Consider the following 23,552-nt stretch of genomic DNA (forward strand, 5'->3'; position numbering starts at 1 on the left):
TGCAGACTGCAATGTAACATCATGAAATGAAGGTACCAAGGACCCTTACGGATAGAGAAGAGATGGAGGTCAAAGAAGACGCACGTGCAACACAACCACGGCACGAAAGTGCCTGGTTGAAACACCCTGCAGGCATACGAGGCTATCGAGTTGTAGCTTGGCCGGGGGCTATGGACAACGGAACTATACCCATACAGACACAGTCTGGCTACATGTCAGTTGATTGTGACATCTAGGGTCACATATTGACCGTCTCGTCCCCGCCACACCGTCACAAGTCAGTACGAGAGCAACAAGATAATGACACTACCTATTCCCCATTCCGCTTCATTTCGGTTCCTGTTTCTTCCAGCTTTTTGCTTTTTGCGGTCTGGCAGCAACTTCCTCAACATTTCTAAGTGCCTGCAGCGGAGAACTTTGTGTTTCTTGCATCGGAAAGCTGATTAATGACAGGGAGTTTTGCAACCTCTAATCCCCCCTGCACGACGTGGGGTACAGAGAGGCGGTATTGAGTGGACTACATACCCCGTACCCTACCAGACTCTTTTCGTCGTCAGGCCTCTTGTTGTCCCGAGTGGACCGTGGTCCAGACCTCTTCTGATGTCTGCCACTGCATTTGCTTCTGTCCGCCTTCTGATTACGATCCTGGCCTAAAGCAGATTGGGTATATCGTCCGTCGGATAGAGGGAAATACGGGCTTGATGGATTCAGGGACAACGCCGATCTGTCTGTCTTGACCTCAATCGAGACCTCCTAGCCGACTGGAGGTTGAGGAGGTGGCGGGTGACTTCGGTACTGTCTCGCAGTACCTGGGGGTACCAAGGATCACCCTACGGAAAAGAGGAAGCAACGTGGAGGATTGTCCTCGAGGAACCTTTCTTGGGAAGGACCAACAGAAGCAGCCCTTTTCAAAGGTGCCGAATTCGCTACCACTTCCACCAATTCGCCTACTTACCCAGCGTCGTCTGAGGTCATGCCATGCAAGCCAATTTGTTCAAACATTGCCCAACTCGAATGGATCCCTAGGTACCTCAACTCCCTGAACCCTGTCAAAACAGCCACACCATGACTGATGCATGGCCCATGGCACGAATCAAGCCCAGCTACATGGCAAGAACTTTATCAGTCACGAGTCATTGACACTCACCGACACCTCAGAGATTAAAATTACAGGTGCGGCTCAATCTACGCTCTGGCCCCAGGTGGCTAACCTCTACTCTACAGACATCGCTGCTGGTCCAATGCCATCCTCCCGGCAGTGATCTGAGATGGACACACACACAGAGGAACAGAAGAAGGACTACGTTGCATTCGTGGTGTCATGGCATCAAACTGCGTCTGTGGCTTGCCTGCATTTATGCTCAACCCACATCTTCGCCACCATATCACTGACGCGACTACACTCTGCAGAATCTACCGGCATATCATCCTACTCTAGCCGCTTCAGATGTCCGGGACTACCTTGATAGCCATGGAGACTGCGAATGAGAAGGAATACCGCCCAAGAAAAAAAATGGGAATACAACTCACCTTTGGGGGAGGTGGTGATGAATGAGCCGGCCCCAGAAGCACTCAGTTCCACATGTCACCGTCGTTGCGCGATTATCTCTCAAGGTGTGATCCCACTCTAAGGTGTGCGTGGATCTGATCTGACCAGATCAATATTGGGTGGCTTTCGGGTTGTCATCGGCGCGAGAACAACGACGAGACAAGAGAGAGATGAGCAGGCCAAGGTATACGACATCACCGGTGCTTTAGCTGACAGTGGCCAAATGCACAAGAGCAAAAGGGTCAAGGAGTGGTCGTACTACCCAGCAGCTCCGACTTCTGGGTAAGAGGACGGATACTGTTGAGGCCTCGTATCCGTTTATTCGGTTACGGTTGAATCCAGGGGTTTCAAGGTACGTGAGATTAGTGCACACTTACATACGCTTGCATTCCATACGTGCCCTGCTACTAAGCGACCTAGTACCCAGCGTACAGTACCATGCCGCGCCAACAGCAAAGCGTTAACCCAACGAATCGGCTCTATCAACGCAAGCAAAGGGCACTAGTTGTGGAAGCTGGTTGAGGTTGGGGATTTAGTTATTAATCAAGCCAACGATTGATCTTGTTTGTCGACAGTTTCTGACGTGAGCGGGGGGGGGGGGTTTGCCAAGTTGCCAGATTGTCGGGGCAGGACTGCTATCTACTGTGCGAGAGAGCGAGGAAGGCGTACTTGAGGGTGGCCAGGCATTCGGTAAGCGTTCAAGGAGGAGGGATGGATGGCATTATCGAGGCGCGAAGCGAAGCAACAGAGGGGTAAGGCAAGGCTTGGTACTGCAGCACGGGTCTCAGCCTGATGGCTATCCCCTATCACCGAAATCTGTCAGAACCAACATATTGTCATGATTGGCTGACTTCCTCCCTCCTCTCGCCTCTGTCCCCATCTATATCTCTCTCTATGCTACATCAGTGTTCCTCCGACGCCTTCTCACTTCCTTGCGCCGCAGCACCCATTCATCGTCCTCCTTAGAGATGGCGAACTCAGCGGCTTGCCGGTGCGAGACAGCCCGAAAGGTGATTTTCCGCGGGAGGGTGACGACAACCCGACGACAATCACAACGCACATTGTCCGTCCATTCGGCGATAGACGTTGACGTCCACGCGGCCTTGCTCCCTCGTGCGGCCTTTTCAAATCTTTTCAACCAAAAAGATCCCAGAGACAGAAAGGGAAATATCTCTCTTTGAACAAGATCGTAGGATGGCCAAGTAATATGGCTAAGTCAGTACGAATACGGGTTTAGTAAGCTGAGCTGGCTGAGCAATTGGAATTGGTATTAGCATTTGCCAGCGCCGCAAGACGTAAGAGAGGAGAACATCTCCAGGCGAGCGCGCCTCCCTCCCGGTCGGTCGGTACATGTCATGTCAGGATACATGCTTTTGAGGTTCCACAAATATGGCTTACCCATGGCATTTTATGACCAGCTCGGCAGTTCCAGGTGTGACGCCAGGACGCCTTGTAGGACGTAGCTCGCAAAGGGTGGAGGGCATTTTCCCCACGTGGTTGCGGCTGATGGTGTGGACGATGATGATGGGGGAGGGATGGAACCTCGTGCTTCCGTTTCTCGGGGCGGCGCTGTACACAGTATGAAGCAACGCCCACAGAGCATGGAGGGGTTGGCACAGAATTCCCGCGCAGGGCGGGCAGGTAGTAGGGGCAATATGAGGTAGTAATGAATACTGTATACATGAATGCCAAAAAATGGCGAGGCGAATAATATGAATAATACTCGGCACCGAAACTGAAACAGAAACAGATTCTGTTGCTAACATGAAGTTTGAGGAGGGAATCCTGGTCGATACTGCTCCTTGAGGGTATGTGCAGTGTCGGAGTCGGAACCCCCCCTTTTTCAGTTTTTTATTCTCTCGCTTCTCCGCGGTGTGCAGAGGGTTGTATTTTACGTCCGTATGTGTGAGTGAGTGCGCGTGTGCACATACCTATCCGAAAGTAAACAATTAAATAATAAGTAATAAACAAGTAGGCCCTTCCTCGGAGAGCGAGAGGGGCGTGGGGAGGGGGCGAAAAAGTCTGTCGCAGCGACAGCAGCTTAGTAATACGCGTGGCGGACATCGGAGGGCGACAAGGCTCCGAGGAGCAGCTGAGGAAAAGGGGGCCGGAAAGGGGTTGAAATGACGGGTGTTAGTGACCGGGTATTCAAATGACATTACCGCGCGGTGGCGACTGGGGGCGTAGACTTCGTACTCGGTAATATTACTCCCTTGTGGTCGTCATAGCAAAACGTTTCAATGCTTGGGCAACGCTGATAACACCAAGGATACCTCTGTTTTTGCTTCTTCCGAAAGGATGTTCGTCCCAGAAAATGAGAAGGTGCCCATAAATCTCGTATTCCGCCAAAGACGACTTCTATACGGTGCTGAGTAGGATCTTCGCGCCAGCGGACATGCCATTAACTATTCTTCTCTAGGCACTCTTACCGGAATCAGGTGTTTTGAGGATGCCGAATTTGCGTCCTTGCACCTTCGGAATCTTGCCATCAAACCACCTCGCCACAACTCCATTCGTGCCCTCAGAAAGAATTTACCCCAAGAATTCTGATCGTATGGTCTCACCGCGTACCAAGACACTTTATGGGGCGTGAACTGGAAAGATGGGACTTTCCCTTCCTCGGTGTCCTTGCTGTAGAGGGCCGATGCGAGCATGCGATATGAGGGCAGATCGAGCTGTGGAGCTGGAGCAAACTCGGTAGGTCTCTGAAATTTTCCGACGTTCACCTGCTGTGAGCGGAATTGTGGCCTTCGGACAAAAATTCGACCGAATAAGAGCGACTAGAAACACTGGAGCTTTTTGAGCGTTGCAAAGACTGTGCACAAATCAAACCATGACTGGGGTATGGACGAAACCGAACAAGAAAAGCAAAGGACATACCCAGATTAATGCTCCACGACTGACACTGAGAAATTGCTGTTTTCCCCGTAGGGAAATTGCTAGCCTTGCGGTGAGACCTCCTGTCGCCGGCGTAGCTTCAAGCGAGCCCACAAAAATCGCTCTCTTACCTTCGTCTTACGGGATTCTGGAATCGTCGGAATGAATGCCCTGCCTGTGACGAGGTCCAATGTCTTGGTAACGAGTCTGGAGATCGAGCCCACACACTGTTTCAGACGGGCCCAACATTTGGTATAGCTGGATCATGAAGCGGCTTTTGTGATGCACTACATCTGCCGCTGATCGCTTGCACTTTCGAAGCTGTAACTGCAAGTACAGCTTTGCTTCGCTAGGTTTGGGCACGATCTTGCCCGTCTTGCCTGGCTTCTCTGAAGCGGTCTTGAACAAAAGTTATGCGAATCTGGATATTATCAGTCCTGTATAACTGCCTCTGCAATTATGCAGTGAGAGAGTAGGACCACACTTTTGCATTGTCTCGATGTCCCAGGGAAGCGTGTGGGCCACAGGCCGTGGTAGGGGCTCCTTCGTTTCAGTTAAACCCCACTTCCAGTTGGTCTAGTCTTGTCCACCGTCATAACTTGACGGTCCCGTCGTCATTGGCACCCTTGTCGAGAGGCGTACCATGGGGCAGGTGGACATCTCGAACCGCCTCATACAGGCTGACTAGGTAGTGCGCCGACCGTTACCCTGGAGATATGTGAAGGGAGGGCTTGGCATGTTGCTGCAGGTTTGGTAGGAAAATGGGAGCTTCAGTAGTATTGTTCCTGTTGGAGCATTGCTAACTTTGACGGAATGTCGTTTTTAGGCGATGGCAATCCTTCTGCACTTGTCTGGCTGAATTGATCCTGTAGGCTAAACGAATCTGTCAGAGGTGCACGTGACTTTTCTCGTTTGTCGCCAGTTCCGGCTAACATGTGACATATCATGCAGGGCGTCATGCGGGCTTTATCTTTGTGCAGGGCCAGTCCTCCATCAACTTAGGCCACTCGGTTGGCCGACATCTCTTGCAATAGCTGCAAAATATGGATCCTTGAAATTGCTTTAGTCGCAGAGGAACTGCATTCTGCGCGTGGATGATGTGGCTCACGCTCTGCATGAAACTTCCACAGGCGGCGGAAAACGAAAAAAGAGACTCATGCTAGTCGTGTGGAGGCATAGGCTTCATCTTTGATGTGCGGCATCCTGAAGGGATTTGTCGAAAGAATCGTCGTCAGTCAACAAGGCCTCTTGGAAACTGCGAGCCGCTCCAGAACGGAGGGAGTCACCGGACCAAGCCGTCGGCATGCAGCGAGTCGACCCTTGCATTGACACGACAAATACTTAATAATCAATAGGCGCAGATACCAAGAACAGGATACGGACTGACAGGATCCTGTAGATAGAGGGGCCTGGCTTCTGAACGGTTGCAAATTGTTCTGACGGGTTCGGGATGCCTGAATGTTGCTAACCTTGATGAAACACGCACACCGAGTGTTCCTGCAAGAGACCGGAGAAGCCGAGAAGCTGGAGAGCAACAGCTCAATGCCGAAAGAGAGACTTGCAACCTCCAACGGGATCTTGGTCAGACCACAAGTGGTTATGCTCGCGATGGATGTCGTTCTTGATCTCGTGAGGCCTCCGCAGCCACCGGACTTTCGGATACATCGGCCGCTTCTCGGAAGAGCTTTTCTTCCAGAACACCAAGTTGGGCGCCTGAGCGCTCAAAAGGTCCGCCAAAGCTGCATTTGCAGTTACGAGCTTGGTGCTGGCACTTTTTTAACCTAGAGTAGTGCGCTCGGAATCGGAGCGTACCGCTCGAAGTTGACGATCGGAGGCTGGTGGCCGCTCTCAAAGAATTCGTAGAAGACGGCGTGACGGTTAGGGCGGACAAAACGAGGGTCAGTGTGGTGGAGTGGAAAGCCTTGCAGCGATTTGGGCCGAATGCGTCCGAGTATAATAGTTTAAAATGTTCATAGAAAGCGTCCACATAGTAACGACACAGATAAAGTTGTCGAGACGTCGGCCTTGGATCCGAGACAAAGATTCCAGAAAATACAATGCTGCACAATGGTGTTAGACTGGCTGAAAGCCCTAGAATTCTGACGGCACAACGCCAGGCCAGACGCGCAGATTTATTACCATGGATGGCGATCGACTGGTTAGTCTGACGGTCTGTTGTCGTGAATTACTAGCAAGGCTGCATTCATGTGTGGGAGAAACTTCTTTGATGCAAAGGTATTTGAGAGGCCCGATTCTCGGCGGTCAGCCCCCCGGAGCCAGGTGCTCGTAGAGAGCCGCGGTAAGTGTCATCGATAGATCATTCCAAGTTGCTTGTCCAGCGGGGCAACAGCAGAGTTGGGGGCATGTATTGATGCTCGTCGTGCATTGAGCATTCTCTGGCAGTTTCTAGCCGTGCAGACTCGAAGTCTCCAGCAAGTTCGTTGAGCAAGAAGAGCGGAAGGTGAGGTGCGGGAGGACTTTCCACATCATCGCCATGTTCTCGCAACATCATAAGACGTGGTCATCACTCCTGGGATGGGCAGTCTATAGGAAATGCCGGGACGAAGAGAGGAGGCTTGCGGAAAGTCTTTCGTACGGTGGGTGTGAGAGGAATACTTGGTCCATACAAGCGAGTGAGGCGGTGGAGTCGTGCTCTTGCCACCCATTACGAGCATTTATCAGGCTTCGAATTTCCGGAAAGCAAACACGAATGAATAAACTGGTCGCCAAAGAGCTGCTAGAGTTGCTTGGTGGATGTCGGAGCAGCGAACTCGAATGAATGAGGGTTGGCTTGATGCGAACGATGATTTGAAGTGTGGTACCATGGGGCAAGGAGGTGGTAATACACGTGCGGGTGATGGAGCCTCGAAAGAGTTGAGAAGAAAGAATGCCTTGGTTCCCCTTTGATGGAAGGTGACAAGGCAGATGAAAGATGATGATGGTGCTGTTGATGGGCGACGCGGTTAGAATGTCGAGAGGAGTAAAACATTTTGATTCTTCCCCGCAGCCCAGACTGTGGAAGAGGCGGCGTCCATTTCGCATCCATTCCACTTAGTGCATACACACCTCTGGTTCACACACCTCTGGTTCGTCTGCCTTGTTTTGGAACCTGGCCATTGACCAGAGACTTGCATTTCCCAACATCTTTGCCCGATACGAGAACTTCCTTGTCTCCTTGCGGCAACAATCCGCAGGATCCATCTACACACGGGGGAGTGACCCTGATCGGCGTCGCAGCACCGAAGAGGAGAAAAAAAAACCAAAAAAAACCATGCAAGTCGCAGCATTTCTATCGGATCTCAAGTCTCTCAGTGTTTGTGTAAGTGAAGTTCGGTTGAATTCTGGATTCTCCTTGATCAATCTCTTCCACAGCTCTATGTCACTGGGTTCCTGTTGTTCCTTTCCCAGGGATTCAAGAATTTGGATTGACTTGCAACTGTCAGTCGCACGAAGCCGCCGTCGCCCTGGTGAAGCCATCTTTGATCACGACAGCCGATGACACAAATCAATCACCAGCCAAGGCAGAGGACACACCTGGACGACCATTACAGCCTTCGGCATCAGAAGAACACCATGATCAGGACCTTCAACGCGCGAACGAACTGGTCTCACTCTACTACGACGTCAAGTTGAAATATCTTAAGGCAGGGCCTGATACAGACCTTGTCCAGGCGGGAAAGGATGTCGACCAGATTATAGCTGCTTTGTCCAGCTCAAAGGGGCAGTGTTGATAGGCCATGGCTATTGGTAGAATCGAATCTGCGCCGGATAATAATGAGCCTATGTCCATGAACGAAGGTGTCCACTGTTAAAGCCTCCGATCCTTTCACCATATTTGAAATCACGATAACGATATTGCCGCCATCCCCATCGCACTTCAGCGCAGAGTGTTCCCCATGGGCCCTAGTAAAGGAGCCTCATGGGCAGGAGCTTGTAGATGCCGTGGTGCCGCAGGTACAGCAGGGTCTCTCGCCTCCTTACCGTCTTTGGCTCCGCGTAACCGGCCATTACACTTGCACTTGAATCGTGCGACTCGAGCCCTGCTAATTGCATGTCTTTGGATCACGTTCATGGTAGGGCTGTCCCTCTGGAGCTGCAAGCGGTGATATTTCCGCAAATATTTTGTCCTCTTCAGTCCCCGACACCTCGAGCACCGATGGATTTCCTCCGCTTCCACATGGAGCCTGGCGCTCGCAATCTCCTGATCCATCTGTCTTTGTTGGATATCTCTTTTATACTCCTTCCGTCTCGCATACCTGTAGGACAGGTCACTCGGTCCATCTAATGGCAATGGAACGTCAGGCACGGTTTTCCCGGCCGTGTTGAGCCGAGGGTGGACCGCATTGGCCAAGTCTCGGCCTAGGATGATAGCGAGGAGGTGCTTCCTGACAACTACCCGGCGGACTTTCCGGATGACTCTCTTTCTTTTACCCAACTTGGCTCTCAATGGCAAGCCAGATACGGCAAGTGGCTGAGCTGAAGTCACTGCATTGACGGGCACTGTATTTGTGACTGTTACAGGCTTTACAAGGAAACTGGTAGGCGCTGGTGCTGCCCCTACAGGGTTTGACGCAGCATTGAGTGGTGTAGTGGTCGCACTTTGTTCCGTCGCTGACTGGACAGGAGTGGGTGACTCGCTTGCACCGCCCGTAGCCGTTGTTCCGAGTGAAGCAGCCATGACCGTGCCGCTGGGTCTGTGTATTCTAATTTCAGGGATAGAGAAAGGCTCAGTATATTCGGCTTTAGAGGAAGCGTCCACACCCAGCCCAGGTATGTCCTCTGGTTTCGTCAACGGGTCTGAACTGGGTTCTGCAGCACTCGGGACTGATCCTTCAGCTTCAGACTGTGTTTCGATTTCCGGAGGGGCAGTGTTTTGAGGATCTTGGGGATCGAGGGCCGGACGGGTTTTGGCCTGAGCGTCCGGCTCTTTTTGAAGCTCTCCAAGAGACTCAGGGGCCCCAGTAACGCCTCTTTCCCTTTCTGCCCCCTCTTTGGAATGGTCGTGAAGTGGGTAAGAAGGCTGTCCGCCAGGAGGTTGGTGAGCCGGAATGAAGACTCGTCCTGGTGCCGATATATCGGTACTTTGGGCCGCAGGGATCGATGCCTCGGAAACGTTCAGTCGGCCCTTAGTGACTCTTGCAAGAAAGGGTAGTCCCAACCCTGCTATTATCTCCTGACTCTCACTGTCTCGGGCTGCACCAGCGGTCGCCCGTTCTGAAAACGTGTTCCGCCGGCGGCTCATTCCTCGTGTACCTGGACCACCGCCGGTGGTACCGCTTGCCTCGCTTCTTTCTTTAACGCTCGAAGTTGGCATTTGGGTCTCAAGCTCAAACGACCCTGCGGATTCGATAGTGGCGACAATTGGAAGCTTGACACCTTCTGGGATGATGATCGATATGGACTGGGCAGATGCTTTTACTTTGATTCGCGGCCGATCTTCAGCTGGACAGCTACTGGAGGATCTCTGAGAGGCAATTGTAGTTAAAGGGCTATCAGAGAGCTTTCTCCTAAGCGCTTGCTCAATGAACTGGATTTCTTCTTCTCGCAATCCCCGTCTAGGGGCGGCTTTTTCAGGGCGGCAATCGGAAGAAGGCAGCTTTTGCGACTTGAGGGCAGTTAAATATCGCTCACGCAGGAACGGCGAGGGGCTCGTGAAAGCGTGTTCGAATGGAATTGTAGGCGCCCTGCTGAGGCGGTCTTTCTGGTCTTGTCAGTACGGTGACGATCACGTAACTGGACATACGAACTGTCTCGAAAAGACCGATAAGTGCTTCGACGGACGGCTTTTTCGGAGCCAAAGAAGCTGTCCAAGTGGATGTAGGCAGCGTAGCTGCGCTGATTCGATGGTCAGGGGCCTTGTGGAGGGCGTTCTTCCGAGATTCCACAGGCGACACTTCCGGGTCCTAAGCCTGTCAGACATGAGCGAAGCCCTCGATTCCTCGGAGAAGGTCCATGCCAGCTCTTTGTTTCTTTGCAGATACCGATGAAGTTCTCCGTCCGGGAGATGAGCCAGGGTTGGAGAACTGGGCGCGTGGTCGCAGGCAGGGTGTTCTGGCCAGGGCCAACCCAAGCCGGTAGAGTGAGGAGAATTACATCTATTTGAGGGGCCGCACGGACAAGATGTGCTCATTACTCATGTTGAGTGAATATGGAATCAAAGCCATAGGCGAGGATAAGTAGTAGTAGTGGTATATTAGGAGATATGAAAACAACGCATCATTGAGTGAATGTGAATGACCCAGGAAGAAAAACGGCAAGAAACCATGGGCGCTCTTGCATAACGCTGAAAAGGGTAAGAGCAGACCTCCCAGTGCATTACATAGTGCCAATATCAAGCTCTCCGATTGTTTATCCCATAACTCACCGTGATATAATTATTGAGAATTCCATCTTCCGAGCTTGCACAGAGCCACGAGGCTGAGGAGTGAGGCTCAAGCCAATAAGCGGGGTCGCTTGACCTTCCTCACCTAACCGTCGAGTAGCTCAACTTTCTCAAACTTCTCCAAGTGTCTCCAGTCTTTTTAACTGCGCCCGTGTGCCTACATCTGGTACTTGTGGACGCATTCTCGCGACATCATGGCCACGGCGGTTGACCAGAAACTGCTTCGGCAGACCAAGTTTCCTCCCGAATTCAACCAAAAAGTTGACATGAAAAAGGTTAACATCGAGGTGATGAAAAAGTGAGCTAGGCGTGCAAAGGCTACTCGTTACTGCCCTCCCCTGGGCAAAACAGTCACTGATGCTTCTTTGCAGATGGATTGCAGGCAAGATCTCCGAAATACTTGGCTCCGAAGATGACGTTGTTATCGAGCTTTGTTTCAACTTGCTGGAGGGTTCGCGTTTCGTACGTCAACGTCCCATTCGCCGTCGCCCCGTCCAAAACTAATAGCCTCAGCCTGACATCAAAGCGCTTCAAATCTCGCTCACCGGATTTCTTGACAAGGATACCCCCAAGTTCTGCAAGGAATTGTGGAACTTGTGCCTGAGTGCGCAGTCAAATCCGCAAGGTGTTCCCAAGGAGTTACTTGAAGCCAAAAAGCTGGAGCTGATACAGGAAAAGGTACAACGAGCGCGCCACTATGTTGAACTTCGCTGATGTGGCTAGATCGACGCCGAGAAAGCTGCCTTGGAAGCTAAGAATAAAAAAGACGAGGAACAAGCTCAAGAGCGGGAGATTGACTCCATCCGACAGCGTGAACGAGCCGAGCGTGGCCGTGGTCGGCGTGGTGGTGGCCGTGGCGGACGAGGATACGATACGCGACCGCCGAGATACTCGAGGTCTCCTCCGCGTCGCAGAAGATCTCCATATAGGGGCCCCCCACCGCGTCGTGAGACTGATACCTATGTCCCTGGAAATCGAGGCAGAGGGGCGCGGGACGTGGTTCGAGGGCGTTCGGTGACCAGATCACCTTCTCGTCCTCTGTCCAGATCGCTCTCGTCGGCGCGATCGCGTCGTGCTGGCCGGTCCGCGTCAAAGTCAAGATCCCGATCGAGATCCAGGTCCAGGTCCAAAACACCGGCATATTCCCGAAGCCCATCACCAGCACCGCGAAGAGAACGGGATTCAAGAAGCAAGAGTCGGACGAAGTCACCTGTGCGGAGGGGAGCAGGCAGGTTGAGAAGGACTTCCGAATCACTCAGTGATAGACGCACACGATCTCCAACACATTCTGATGTGTCGCGCTCACGGTCGCCTAGAAGACGACGACCAAGAAGCCGGACAGCTTCAAGCCGCAGTCGAAGCCCGAGCCCCAAGCGGCGCCGATACCGTCGAGATCGCTCATATTCAATATCCCGGTCAAGGTCAAGATCACGGGACACACGGAGGAATTATAGAAAGGGTGACAGACGTTACAAGCGATCTCCCTCATACTACTCCTCTGATGAGAATCGCAACAACAGGCGCGCTGATATTCTCAGGGGTCGCAATGCACACGATGTTCGTCGTTTGAGCCGCAGCCCTGACGGTTATAATTCTCGACGAAGAGGCAGCTCGAGTCGAAGTAGAAGTCGGCGCCCACATCATAAGCGAAGGCGGTCGCTACAGAGATATGAGCCCGCTCCGCGCAGACGACGCAATACTTCATCATCGGAATCGTCGCCGGAGGTGAAACGTCGGAGACGTGATCCGTCAGACGACGAGGCGATGAGGGACTCCCCTGGTAAGCAAAGTGCGGATGGACGTGGTGACGTTGACTCCGATTGAGCGCTGGAGAACCGAACTCGTCCGGTGATTCAAAATGCCAGAGCCTCGACAACGCCACAGCCTGGAGACAACCTGAAGATATTTCGTGGTCAGCAAAAAGCAAAGAGGTCAGCGTGGAATGAGCGGTAGGGACACTGCCCTGCTCTGTCTACATCGGGTCCGCTGTACCCAATGTTTTTTCCACCCTGCCGGATCTGATGCCCTACGAGTGATACATTAAAAGCCGTCGTCAAGTGAATTTGTAGCAATACCAAGTACACAGTGCTGCGTACTGCACTTTCATTACGTCCGCGTCCGTCCATGGCCTTCACGTGAGTAACGTTAATGCCGAAGCATTTTGTTGGTAACTCCGACAGGCGAGGTTCTGCGTAATGCACATCCCGGTCCGCCCAAATCGCCCTCGCAACTTTCCCCTTTTGGGTCACTTAGCGACCTGGATTTGAGTTCTGGAACCTGAGACTTTGAGTGCATCCTCACGCTCCCTGATCATTTTCTACCTCGTATACATTTCATGATTCTGCACCACGAAACATCTTTAGTTTTATCATTTCACCCAGGACACACTTCGGATTTTCTTCGTTCACTCCCGGACCGGCTAGACGCCCTTTCCATCATTCTACATCCCCATCTTCTTCGTTCCTTTCGTTCCCATCCGCTTCTTAGTCCATCATGAGTTCAGGACCTAGACTAGTCAGCAATGCTGCAGCCAGGAGGCTCCTATTACAAGGTCAGTGTATGCATCGATTCCGGAACTGGTTCTTGACTGACTTGTGCATAGCATTCCCTCGCCCCTCGCACTCTTCGCTCCTGAGCGTCTACTCCTCTCGATCCAAGTTCTCCAGAGACCTCCCCCCTAAACTCTCCGCATTGGCTATTGCTTTACCGCAGAGAAATTATGCAACAGAGACAGCCTCGCATGGCCCTGACAGTGGACCTCCTCCCGGCTTCAATATTGATCAGGCTAAGAAACCTCTGCCCAAGGACGAGACCAAGAAGCCATCCGAAGCATCGTCTACCCCCACGGTCGCGGAGCTGAAGAAGTCCGATGAGCAACTACATGTCCCAAAAACAAAGGCGACTGCGACCGCTAAGACCAGGGCCTTGGAAAACGCCAGCCTCGGCGAGCTAGCAGCTGAAAAGGCGGTTTCTGCTCAGTCTGAGAAGGAGCATGCCACGGAACTCGCGGCCAAAAAGGAGGAGCCCAAGAAACTCACGATTGGCCAAAAAATAAAAAAGGAACTCCAACATTATTGGGACGGTACAAAGTTGTTGGCCGCCGAGGTCAAAATATCCTCGAGGCTTGCGTTAAAAATGGCCGCTGGGTACGAACTCAGCCGCCGAGAGAATAGACAGGTAAGCATTTCCTTGATCGGCTTGTATATGTTCGGAAGAATTGACAATTGGTCAGCTGCAACGGACAGTTCAAGATCTGGGCCGCCTGGTGCCGTTCTCGGTTTTTGTCATAGTCCCCTTCGCAGAATTCTTGCTCCCGGTTGCACTGAAATTGTTCCCGAATCTGCTTCCCTCGACATTTGAAGGCCAGAAAAGCCGCGAGGCCAAGGCTGCCCATCTTAGGGAAACGCGCAAACAAGTTTCTGCCTTCCTCCGCAACACGCTTCGTGAGACTGGCCTCCCCGTCTCTGCCATCAACGCCAAGAAAGAAGAGTTTACCGAGTTCTTCCGCAAAGTCCGCGCCACGGGTGAATCTCCTTCCAGAGAAGATGTTATCAAAGTCTGCAAGATCTTCAAGGACGATTTGACATTGGACAACCTATCCAGACCACAATTGGTAGGCATGTGCAAGTACATGAACCTGAACACCTTTGGAACAGACGCCATGTTGCGCTATCAAATTCGCCACCGTATGCGCCAGATCAAACGTGACGACAAAGCTATCTCCTTTGAAGGCGTCGACTCTCTCTCCGTGCCTGAACTTCAAATGGCATGCGCGTCCCGTGGTCTTCGGACCCATGGCATGTCGCCCGGCAAGTTGAGGGAGGATCTGCAAATGTGGCTCGATCTGCGCCTCAAATATAACATTCCGTCAACGCTGCTGGTGCTCAGCAATGCGTACATGTACACGTCTGGCAAGGACAGCGAGATTGATTCGCAAATTGATGCGCTACAAGCTGTGCTTAGTTCCATTCCAGAGGAATTATTCCACGAGATTGAACTTGAAGTCCACAATGCAGAGGGAGCGGCTACAAATAAACAACGTCTCGAGGTGTTGAAGGAGCAGCAGGAACTGATCGAGGAAGAGAACGAGCAGGCTGAATCAAGTAAGCAGACGGCAGAGGCTAAGGGCGAAAAGAGCTCCACCTCGACAGTTAAGGATGATAAAGACATCGACGAGAAGCCCAAGCCCAAGCCTGCTGATGCTCAACAGGAGGCAAAGGAAGCTGGGGCGGCGAAAGAGGCCGAAGAGGCCGAACAAGATGTCACTGAGCAGGGGAAGCAGGAGGGAGTGCAGAAGGCTCCCGAAGTCAAGAAAGACTAGCGGCTTCCTGCCTTTCCAGGCCAGAAAAATCTCTCTGCGATCTCCCACCACTCATTGTTTTCAAACGCACAGAGACACATATTTTTGACTCCCAGCTTCTGATCATTTGACCCAGGCGACAATAGACCATGGAAAGCGAGACCATGGATTTTTACTCGACATACATAGACACAGCTCAGCAAGTTAGTTGCAACATGCCCGTGCTCCCAACACGGTATTGAATAGGGAAAAATGGGCCGGGGGACAATGATGAGATTGACTAGCTACAGCCACATGTAGCCCCCAAGGGCACGGAGCGGAGCTACAGAAGAGAGGTGTTTGACGAATTCCATAGAGGTGACAATATATATTCCAATCCCGCGTCTTGACCTTGAATGCCGTGCCTGGTCCAGTCGTGTTGATTGTGGCGAGTGTGAGCACGAGCAGGGGCAATGAATATGCTCAATTAATCCTGTGTACCGAGTACTTCGCACTCGGCATACCATTTGTGCGTACGGGTTAGTACCGCGCCTTTTTTGATCTCTCTCTGATTCACGACGAGGTAGCCATCCGAAAGCAGTGACAAGCAACACGGCATAACTCGCCGTCTTGTTCACACGCACGTATGATGTCCAACCCATTTGCTCTTCATCGGCGGCAGCAGCACACACAGTCAATCCATCCATATTCATCGATCCACAAGGCGATAATTAACAAGGTAGGTCCGGACGTAAGGAAGGAGGGAGGTAGGTAGGTAGGTAGGCAGGCAAGCAGGTTGTTACAGCAGCTGCGTGAATTGCTGCTCTCACCACACAGATATGCGAGACTTAGGAACATGTTGTGTGGCAGCTAACGTGAACTCGTGGGTATTCGTCGTGAAACCAGCCATGCTGGTAATGGCTCAGGCTTTCCAGACATAAGAATTCTTGTCATCCAACTTTCCTTCGCGTCGTGTCGTATCGTTCAATTTGCTCCGTAGTGGGTCGCACCATAGCTTCTAGAACCGGAAGTCGAGGCCCAGTTCCGCTCGTCCTCACTTAGAGGTGTATGTGTAAAGAGAAGATTAGTTGCCTCAGACAATCAGACATATTTCCTCAGCTGAAAGCTCGTTAGTACCTTCACACATACCTCCATGATACCGGAAAGCTGAAGCAATATGCGACTTACATCTAGCGTTAGAACTTTGGAACTGTTCGCTCCTTGATCCCTATAGACCCCCACCAGTGCCTCGCTGCCCTGGAAGAACCCAGTCTTTAGACTAATCACGATGAATTGCATTCCCGGACGCTGTCATGACACACGACATGGTTAGCTCCACATCACATGCTATGAGCCAGATATGCCGCTTCCTGTGGCAGACCGCATAGATCCATAGGGTGATAGCAAAAGAGAAGACGACTTACCGCATGATTCTTCACGTAATTTACCAACTTGCCCACATTGGCATTATCCAAGGCTGCGTCCACCTCATCCAGGACAAAAAATGGGCTTGGCTGAAAACTATGAATCGCAAAAAGTAGCGCCAGCGCAGCCATCGTCTTTTCCCCTCCTGACAAATGCTCCATATCTCGAAAGCGCTTCGTAGGTGGCATAGTGTGGTAATTCACTCCTGCTAGATACGGCTCTTGCTCATCTGCTGTGAGGTAAGCGCGGCCTCCAGCAGGAAATTCGTCCGATTTGGTCAGGTTGGAGTAAATGGGTTCGATCTGTTCTGAGATGTGGCTGAAAGCCTTGTTGAAGAGTTCATTGCGCTTTTTCATTGCGTCCTCGAATTTTGCCTTGAGATCAGTGTATTTGTCACGTGACTCTATGTATTCCTGCTCTGTGTCGCGTGCACGGGCTTCTGCGGCGGTCAGACGTTGAGCGGCGTGCGCATTAGGCTGCATCCTATCCAGCACGGCATTGAGTTTGGCAATATCTTCCTGCAATTTGGATTCCATGGCTTCGTTGTCTGCTTCTTTGAGCTCGTCATCTAGTGCATCGAAGTCGGGTTCGATCCCGTAGTCGCTGCTGGCAAAGTTGTTTAGAGCGGAAGACGTTGGCTCGTCTTCATCAGCGTCCATCGCATTGGCATCTTCAACTGGCAGGTCGTTGACGGGCACACTGTCCAAGCTCGCGGATTGCTCAGTTAGTGGAATAGCGATATTTTCAATCTTGCAGCGGCGAAGGATGCTGTTTCTTGTTGCGGAATGTCGCTGGATCTCCGCTTCGAGGGCATTAATCGCTCGAAAGGTACTCTCCATCTCTTTGGCGCGCATCTGAAACTCTGCCTTCTGCTTGGCCAGCTTTTCGGCTGCTGCGGTTAGGAGCTCGCTCTGCTCGTCCAGTTGAGCATGGAGTTCATCAAGTTCATTCTTCAATGTTTCGAGGTCGTCTTGGATGCCTTGTCGCCGTTCATTCAGCTCGTCGATCGTCTCTTTGTCGCGTTGTTCCTTGTCTCGAAGAGCGAGGAGACGGTCGTCGGTTTGCTGAAGCCGTGTTTTTTCAAAACTGAGTTGACCTTCAATTCTGGCCTTTTGTGTGACGAATTCGAGCCTCTTCTGGGCAGCTTCTTGCTGGAGTGATCCTTGTCTAGCTTCATAGTCTCGAATGTCGTCAAAGCCGTGCTTCTGGCAGAAATCTGCAAAGATTTCGTTTTCCACATTGTTTACGGATTCTTGGTAGTCCGAGATATCTTCGTCTATCTTTTCCAGCTTGTTCTCTTCCTGGCGCATCTTCGGACGCTCCTCGGCCAATTGACGCTTAGCGTGATCAACTTCGCGCATCTTGCTCTGGAGATTCTTGTTGAGCGCTTCGAGTTCTTCTTTAGCATATCGTAGTTTGCTTTCAAGACCGGCCAGCTCATTTTGGAGGGTCTGTTCCTCTGCTCGACGAGAGCTTTCTTGTGGCAGAGCGGCAAAATCCTCCATCAACTTGTCTTTCAGCTTGTTGAGCCGATCAACTTCAGCTTCGTCCCATCTTCGAGTGGGTTGGTCCCTGCCACGGCCGCCAGTCATTAAACCGCTCTTGTGGATAACATTGCCATCTAACGTGACAGCCTTTGCATCCACATGGCGATTGTAGCACAGGTCCTTCGCTATGTTAAGATCATCACAGATGATTGAATTACCGCAGGCATATGAGATTGCTCGCGCGACAGACTGGTCATAATCCACCGTGTCGATGGCTGGACGCATGCCCTTATGCATGCCTTTCAAATTCGAGTTGAGCGCCTTGACTTGTATTGTGTCTAGCGGAATGAAGGTCGCTTGGCCCGAGCGATGATCTCGTAGATACTCGATACATTGCTTGGCGGTTGCTTCGGTGTCGACAACGACAGAGTCGAAGTGGCGCCCTAGCACTGTACTGACAGCCTCCGCAAACTTCTTCTGCTTGGGCTTGCATAGTTCATGAACACGACCTTTGACACCGGGGTATGTGCGTTTGAGCATGGTGATAGTCTCCCGCATTCTCCCTTCCCTCTCGTTCGTCCGGCGGCCATCATCAGCTTCCAGAAGTTTTCGAGCCACTTCCGCGAGCTTCTCATCGAGCTCAGTGCGGGTTCGAGCTGCCTGCAGTCGTTTAGACACGACAGCATTGAGCTCTTTCCTCTTTGCGTCTATCTCCACCTGTGCCTCTTGCACCGTTTCCTTGAGTGCGTCCCGCCGTTGGCGGAGGGCACTGGATTCATTCTCGAGTGACCCCAATTTGTGTTCGGTACTTTCAACACTGTTCTTCAGATTGTTGTAGGTGGCTTCAATCGGAGCTCGATCGTTCTTGAGCCTCTCGATGCGACTTTGGTCGGCCGATGCACGCTTGTTGACTTCTTCGCGAAGTCGAGTGTACACCTGAAGATCAGCATCACTCAATTGACCGCCTAACCGACTGGCATTCTGTTCCCATTCTTTCTGCCACAGAGCCTGTGCCTTCTCCACAGTCTTCAGGTCTTTTTCGAGTTGCGATACTGCAGCGGCCTGCGTTGTCCGCTCCTTGACGATTGTGTTCGCTCTGTTTGCGTATTTTGTGAGCTGCTGGGTGGAGACTGAGATTTGTTCATCAATTGGGACGAGAGATGCCGTTTTGTCCTCAATCTCCTTTTCTTTACTCTTGATCAATTTCTCTATCTTGCCAACACCTCGTGAAGCCCGAGCATGTTCTTTCTTTGCAAGGTCTAGAGCCTTTTCATATTTTTCCACACCGCGACGGTATTCTTTCAACTCCTCTTGATGTTTCTGGATCTGGGCGCTGGACTCCTGCATCTGGAGTTGCAGGTGATACATTTTCCACAAGACATGAGTCACAATTGCTTCATCTCGCTCTGCAGCCTTCTTCTGAAAATGGTCCGCCTCCCGTTTCTGCTCCTGGTACTGCCGGACCTCTGCGTTGATACCTCGACGTCGATTGAGTTGAAAAGTCTGTTGCTCCGTCGCCTCCTCTAGTTCTGCTTTTAATCGGTCGTAGTCAGCTTTGTACTCGATGCTGCCCGAAACCTGTTCGATCAAGCGTGTCAAATCCTGTGGTTTCTGTGTCGCAATAGCTTCGACATCTCCCTGAAAGACAAGGAAGTTGCGCGCTTTGATCAGGATGTTCTCGTCCTCCAGCGACTCATTATATTGTTGAGCGGTAACAATGCGCTCATTGATGCGATACTCGGAGACGCCTTGATTGGTGATTGTGCGCTTGTATTTCTGTTCCAAGCCAGCGTCATCTTCGTAAACAGCCATGACCCAGGCAGACTTGGGGTCGTCGCGCTCTTGTGTGCCGTTCGCTTGCGATTCCTCCTCTCCTTCTCTTTGTTCTTCCTCATCATGACCTCCGTCTCCGTTTGCTTCAGGTTCGCCATTCGGAACGGATTTTCTCAGAACGCGACCGCGGTACACCAGTTCTTTCAAATTGGCGGATCGAAGATGGGACGACTTGATTCCGAGGACGAACGAGATGGCGTCCATGGCGTTTGATTTGCCGGAGCCATTGGGGCCGATGATGGATGTGAAGTACGCATCACCAAATAGGAGGGTATGATGGTCCTTGTAGGACTTGAAGTTGTACAGTTCAAGCCTGCTGAGTTTTCCCATTGTAGGCTTGACGGTTGGAGGGAGAAGTGGGGTCGCAGGAAAGGTGAGTTGGATCTGAAGCAGCTTAAAGTGTAGACATGGAGAATGGAGAGGTTCAAGGAGCTGCGCGATGGGCTAGGGAAGAAGCGGAGGGCGACAGCGAGACACGCGACCGTCCGCTTGTGCTGGTGCTGGATTGGGTTGTTTGATATGTGCGCAGTTGGAGTGTACCTAGTCACATTGGATGGACACGACGCACGCGAGATGCTCGCGCTCGATAGAACCAGTAGTGAAAATTGTACTTGGTATGGAGTTTCTCGGTAGGACGCGAGGCGATGCAAGGCGCGTTGGAAGGACGGGACAAGTGGAGGCTAATGATCGGCTATACTTAAAACTGCTTAGGCCAGTTAGGCTTCTATTTCTACCTATCAAGTACCTCGTGCTTGTGCCTAGGCAGACCCTTGGCAGACCCTGGAACCACTGGAGAAGCCCAGGAAGCCGTTAGTCAGTGCCTGGGGCGCCGCTGGCCGGGCGTTAGGGGGCGCCAGGTGCTGTGGTGCAGAGTGGGTGCCGCGGTGCTTGTCTGGAATTGACGTATTGCTGCCATCGGCTCTGCCACTCATGGTGCGCGATATTCCCACGCTCCTCAGCCTTTCGCTCTCAACACCGCAAAAGGTACATACACACAAACACCCTTACAAACACCCTTACTCACAAGACTCATGTGCACATTTGGCAGCATGACCATCCAGCCTTCGGTATTGCTGGTCATCTGGCACGTGCCGCTTCTCACAGCATAGTATTCTTGCCTATTTCTTACGTGTGCGCTGCTGTGTGTCCTCTGCTTTTTGCCGATCTGGTATATCTGGAGATTCATACCCCAGCGCATCCGTCACATCATCCCAGGGTCTCCGATCTAAGCATTCCGCCCTGCATATCAACTTTCTCCCGCATCTCGTCCTCTCTCCTCCCTCGCTCGATATTCTTCCCGCTTCTTCCTGTCGCCCTCCTTCACTTCTCTAATGCGCCATCTATAGCTGTCTATTTTCAACCATGTCGGAACCTATACGCATCCCTCTCTCCAAGACTGACACCACCCTGGATGAGATGGCTTCCCATGATATCGCCGGTAGTGCTAGCACTGATACCGCGGGCTCCTTGACGGGTGCTCTGACTCCAGGCTATCAATCTGGCTACCAATCCTCCAGTCCCGGAAGCCCCTACCTCCTCTCCAGAAATCCCTCCCACATTGGCAGTCAGTCTTTACAGGAAGATTGGGAGGTCCCCCTCGACAAGTTGACCTTTTTCGACATCTTTGACAATCTTGCCTTACCGGCCAAGCTTGAAAAGTGGCAGGCGACCTTGCAAGCGCAGAAAGAAAAGCTGGCACGTCAGCAGGAGAGGATAAGAAGCTCAGGCAACAATGCGAAAGACCGCGCCATGGCCGAATGGCGCAAACGGGTTCCCCCAGCCGACGAACAGCTGGCCAAGTACCGCTCCCGCATGAAGAAATCTGTGGATGATCTCAGCAAGAGATGGAACGAAGTGGTCACAATATCGATCCGCGAGAAGGTCTCCTTCATCTCCGCCGTCCTCAATGTCTTTCTGAGCGGTTACCTGGTAGGGGCTGTACCCCAATATTTCTACTGGTGGTATACCATACAACTCATCTATTTCATGCCCATACGAGCCTACACCTACCACCGCAAGGGCTACCACTACTTCCTGGCCGACCTGTGCTATTTTGTCAACTTCCTTCTCCTTAGCAGCATCTGGGCGTTTCCACGCTCAAAGCGTCTCTTTATTAGTGCCTACTGTCTCGCCTACGGCAACAACGCTGTCGCCATTGTCATGTGGAGGAACTCCCTAGTCTTCCATTCCCTAGACAAAGTCACCAGTCTTTTCATCCACGTCATGCCCCCGGTCGCACTACACTGTATCGTCCACCTCACGCCAGACGACTACTTGCGCGAACGCTTTCCAGCCGTGCACACCATCAAATACAGCTCAAAGGGCTCGCCAGGCCACTACGAATTGGCGGCAATGCTCCTGTGGGCCACCATTCCTTACGCGATCTGGCAATTATCCTACCACTTCTTCATCTCTGTCCGGCGCGCCGAGAAAATTGCAGCTGGAAGACCCACATCATTTACATGGCTACGTCGTTCGTACGCGAAAACCTGGATCGGGAAATTGGTCAATTCGCTACCAGAATCCCTACAAGAGCCGGCGTTTATGTTGATCCAATACCTGTATGCCTGTCTCACGATAATACCGTGCCCAATATGGTTTTGGTATCGATGGCCGAGCGCGTTCTTCTTGTTATTCGTATTCAGCTGGTCCGTGTGGAACGGTGCCAATTACTACATGGACATCTTTGGTAAACGATTCCAGAAAGAGCTGGAGCAAATGAAGCGAGATGTGGCCAAATGGCAGAACTCCCCGGGAGCAATGTTTAGTCCGCCAAACGGACCCGTGGATTCCGATGTCAATTTGAACACGGCAAAAGACGATTCCAGCAAAGGACATGACAAAAGGCAGTCCATCGATAAGATCCCATTGCTGGATGAGACGGGACAACCCCAGCAGAACGGAAATGCAAACGGTGGTCCGAATTCGGAAGCCAATGCAAGAGCCACGGGCGCCGAGATCCTGTACGAGGCGAAGGGCAACGTTTTGGATAGGAAGAATGTCTCCGCACCACTTACGGGGGCAACAATGTGAGTAAGCCAGGCAGAAAAGAAAGAGAAGGAGATGATCTACTTTGCCACATTACACGAGCTACAAGACTGTGAATCAACACAAAGGGACGCAATCTCGGGAGGTGGCAGCATTGATGGGCCTGTGCGTGAGAGGAACCCAGCAATTGGACTGATGTGGTGAGGAGTGGTTGGAATGTGCGCGCGCATCGAGAACACAACCCTTGTCGTGACCTGCGATGGGTTGAGATTGAATTGGATGAATGAACTGGCTGGGGTACTCGGTATGTCAACCCGGAGAAGGCAGGATCAGCTTCTGGTGACTCGGAGTTTCAGGGCCGGGCTGCTGGGAATTCGTTTGATGAAATTGTGTTATTGACCTAGTTCTACCTTGTAGATAGCCTGATACCCTTTCGCTTTTGCTTGATGAAATGCCTTTGATGCCCGAGGGTCGATGGTTTCGAACTCGAGATGACGCTCAAGACTGATCTGTGCCCAACTTCCCTTCCCTCTTCCCGGTCCTCTATACCTCAGATAGAGCTGCTTCACCGAGTACATGTCTGGGTCCGTACGTATCTTGGTCCTCCGGAGACACAGTGGTCGCCTTGTCCCGTGACCAAGTACCAACGAATAATATATATATATGGCCCTGGGGAAGGTGCACCGTCTGTGTGTCTGTGTGTCTGTGTGTCTGTGTGTCTGTGTGTCTGTG

At 51.9% G+C, this 23,552-nt stretch overlaps 6 protein-coding genes across 6 annotated transcripts; 4 read left to right on the forward strand and 2 right to left on the reverse strand.

Annotated features, from left to right (window-relative positions):
- Positions 1-7,697: 7,697 nt before the first annotated feature.
- On the forward strand, positions 7,698-8,157 carry Z519_02149 (uncharacterized protein; the record flags this gene model as incomplete). The annotated part of the gene is made up of 2 exons (XM_016759906.1): positions 7,698-7,745; positions 7,870-8,157. 2 exons carry the CDS (start codon positions 7,698-7,700, stop codon positions 8,155-8,157), a joined length of 336 nt encoding a protein of 111 aa, XP_016623427.1.
- A 146-nt stretch (positions 8,158-8,303) lies between these two features.
- Positions 8,304-10,563, reverse strand: Z519_02150 (uncharacterized protein; the record flags this gene model as incomplete). The annotated part of the gene is made up of 3 exons (XM_016759907.1): positions 8,304-10,127; positions 10,174-10,329; positions 10,540-10,563. 3 exons carry the CDS (start codon positions 10,561-10,563, stop codon positions 8,304-8,306), a joined length of 2,004 nt encoding a protein of 667 aa, XP_016623428.1.
- A 439-nt stretch (positions 10,564-11,002) lies between these two features.
- Z519_02151 (uncharacterized protein) lies at positions 11,003-12,378 on the forward strand (the record flags this gene model as incomplete). Its single annotated transcript, XM_016759908.1, has 6 exons — positions 11,003-11,106; positions 11,180-11,270; positions 11,322-11,486; positions 11,532-11,807; positions 11,855-12,020; positions 12,074-12,378. The coding sequence occupies 6 exons, from the start codon at positions 11,003-11,005 to the stop codon at positions 12,376-12,378; spliced, it is 1,107 nt and encodes a 368-aa protein (XP_016623429.1).
- A 923-nt stretch (positions 12,379-13,301) lies between these two features.
- On the forward strand, positions 13,302-15,129 carry Z519_02152 (uncharacterized protein; the record flags this gene model as incomplete). Its single annotated transcript, XM_016759909.1, has 3 exons — positions 13,302-13,359; positions 13,411-13,985; positions 14,041-15,129. The coding sequence occupies 3 exons, from the start codon at positions 13,302-13,304 to the stop codon at positions 15,127-15,129; spliced, it is 1,722 nt and encodes a 573-aa protein (XP_016623430.1).
- Positions 15,130-16,188: 1,059 nt separating this feature from the next.
- Positions 16,189-20,162, reverse strand: Z519_02153 (uncharacterized protein; the record flags this gene model as incomplete). The annotated part of the gene is made up of 3 exons (XM_016759910.1): positions 16,189-16,206; positions 16,276-16,395; positions 16,512-20,162. 3 exons carry the CDS (start codon positions 20,160-20,162, stop codon positions 16,189-16,191), a joined length of 3,789 nt encoding a protein of 1,262 aa, XP_016623431.1.
- A 1,032-nt stretch (positions 20,163-21,194) lies between these two features.
- On the forward strand, positions 21,195-22,865 carry Z519_02154 (uncharacterized protein; the record flags this gene model as incomplete). The annotated part of the gene is made up of 1 exon (XM_016759911.1): positions 21,195-22,865. One exon carries the CDS (start codon positions 21,195-21,197, stop codon positions 22,863-22,865), a length of 1,671 nt encoding a protein of 556 aa, XP_016623432.1.
- Positions 22,866-23,552: the final 687 nt, after the last annotated feature.

This window comes from Cladophialophora bantiana (assembly GCF_000835475.1).
Source record: "Cladophialophora bantiana CBS 173.52 unplaced genomic scaffold supercont1.3, whole genome shotgun sequence".
Classification (NCBI taxonomy): domain Eukaryota; kingdom Fungi; phylum Ascomycota; class Eurotiomycetes; order Chaetothyriales; family Herpotrichiellaceae; genus Cladophialophora; species Cladophialophora bantiana.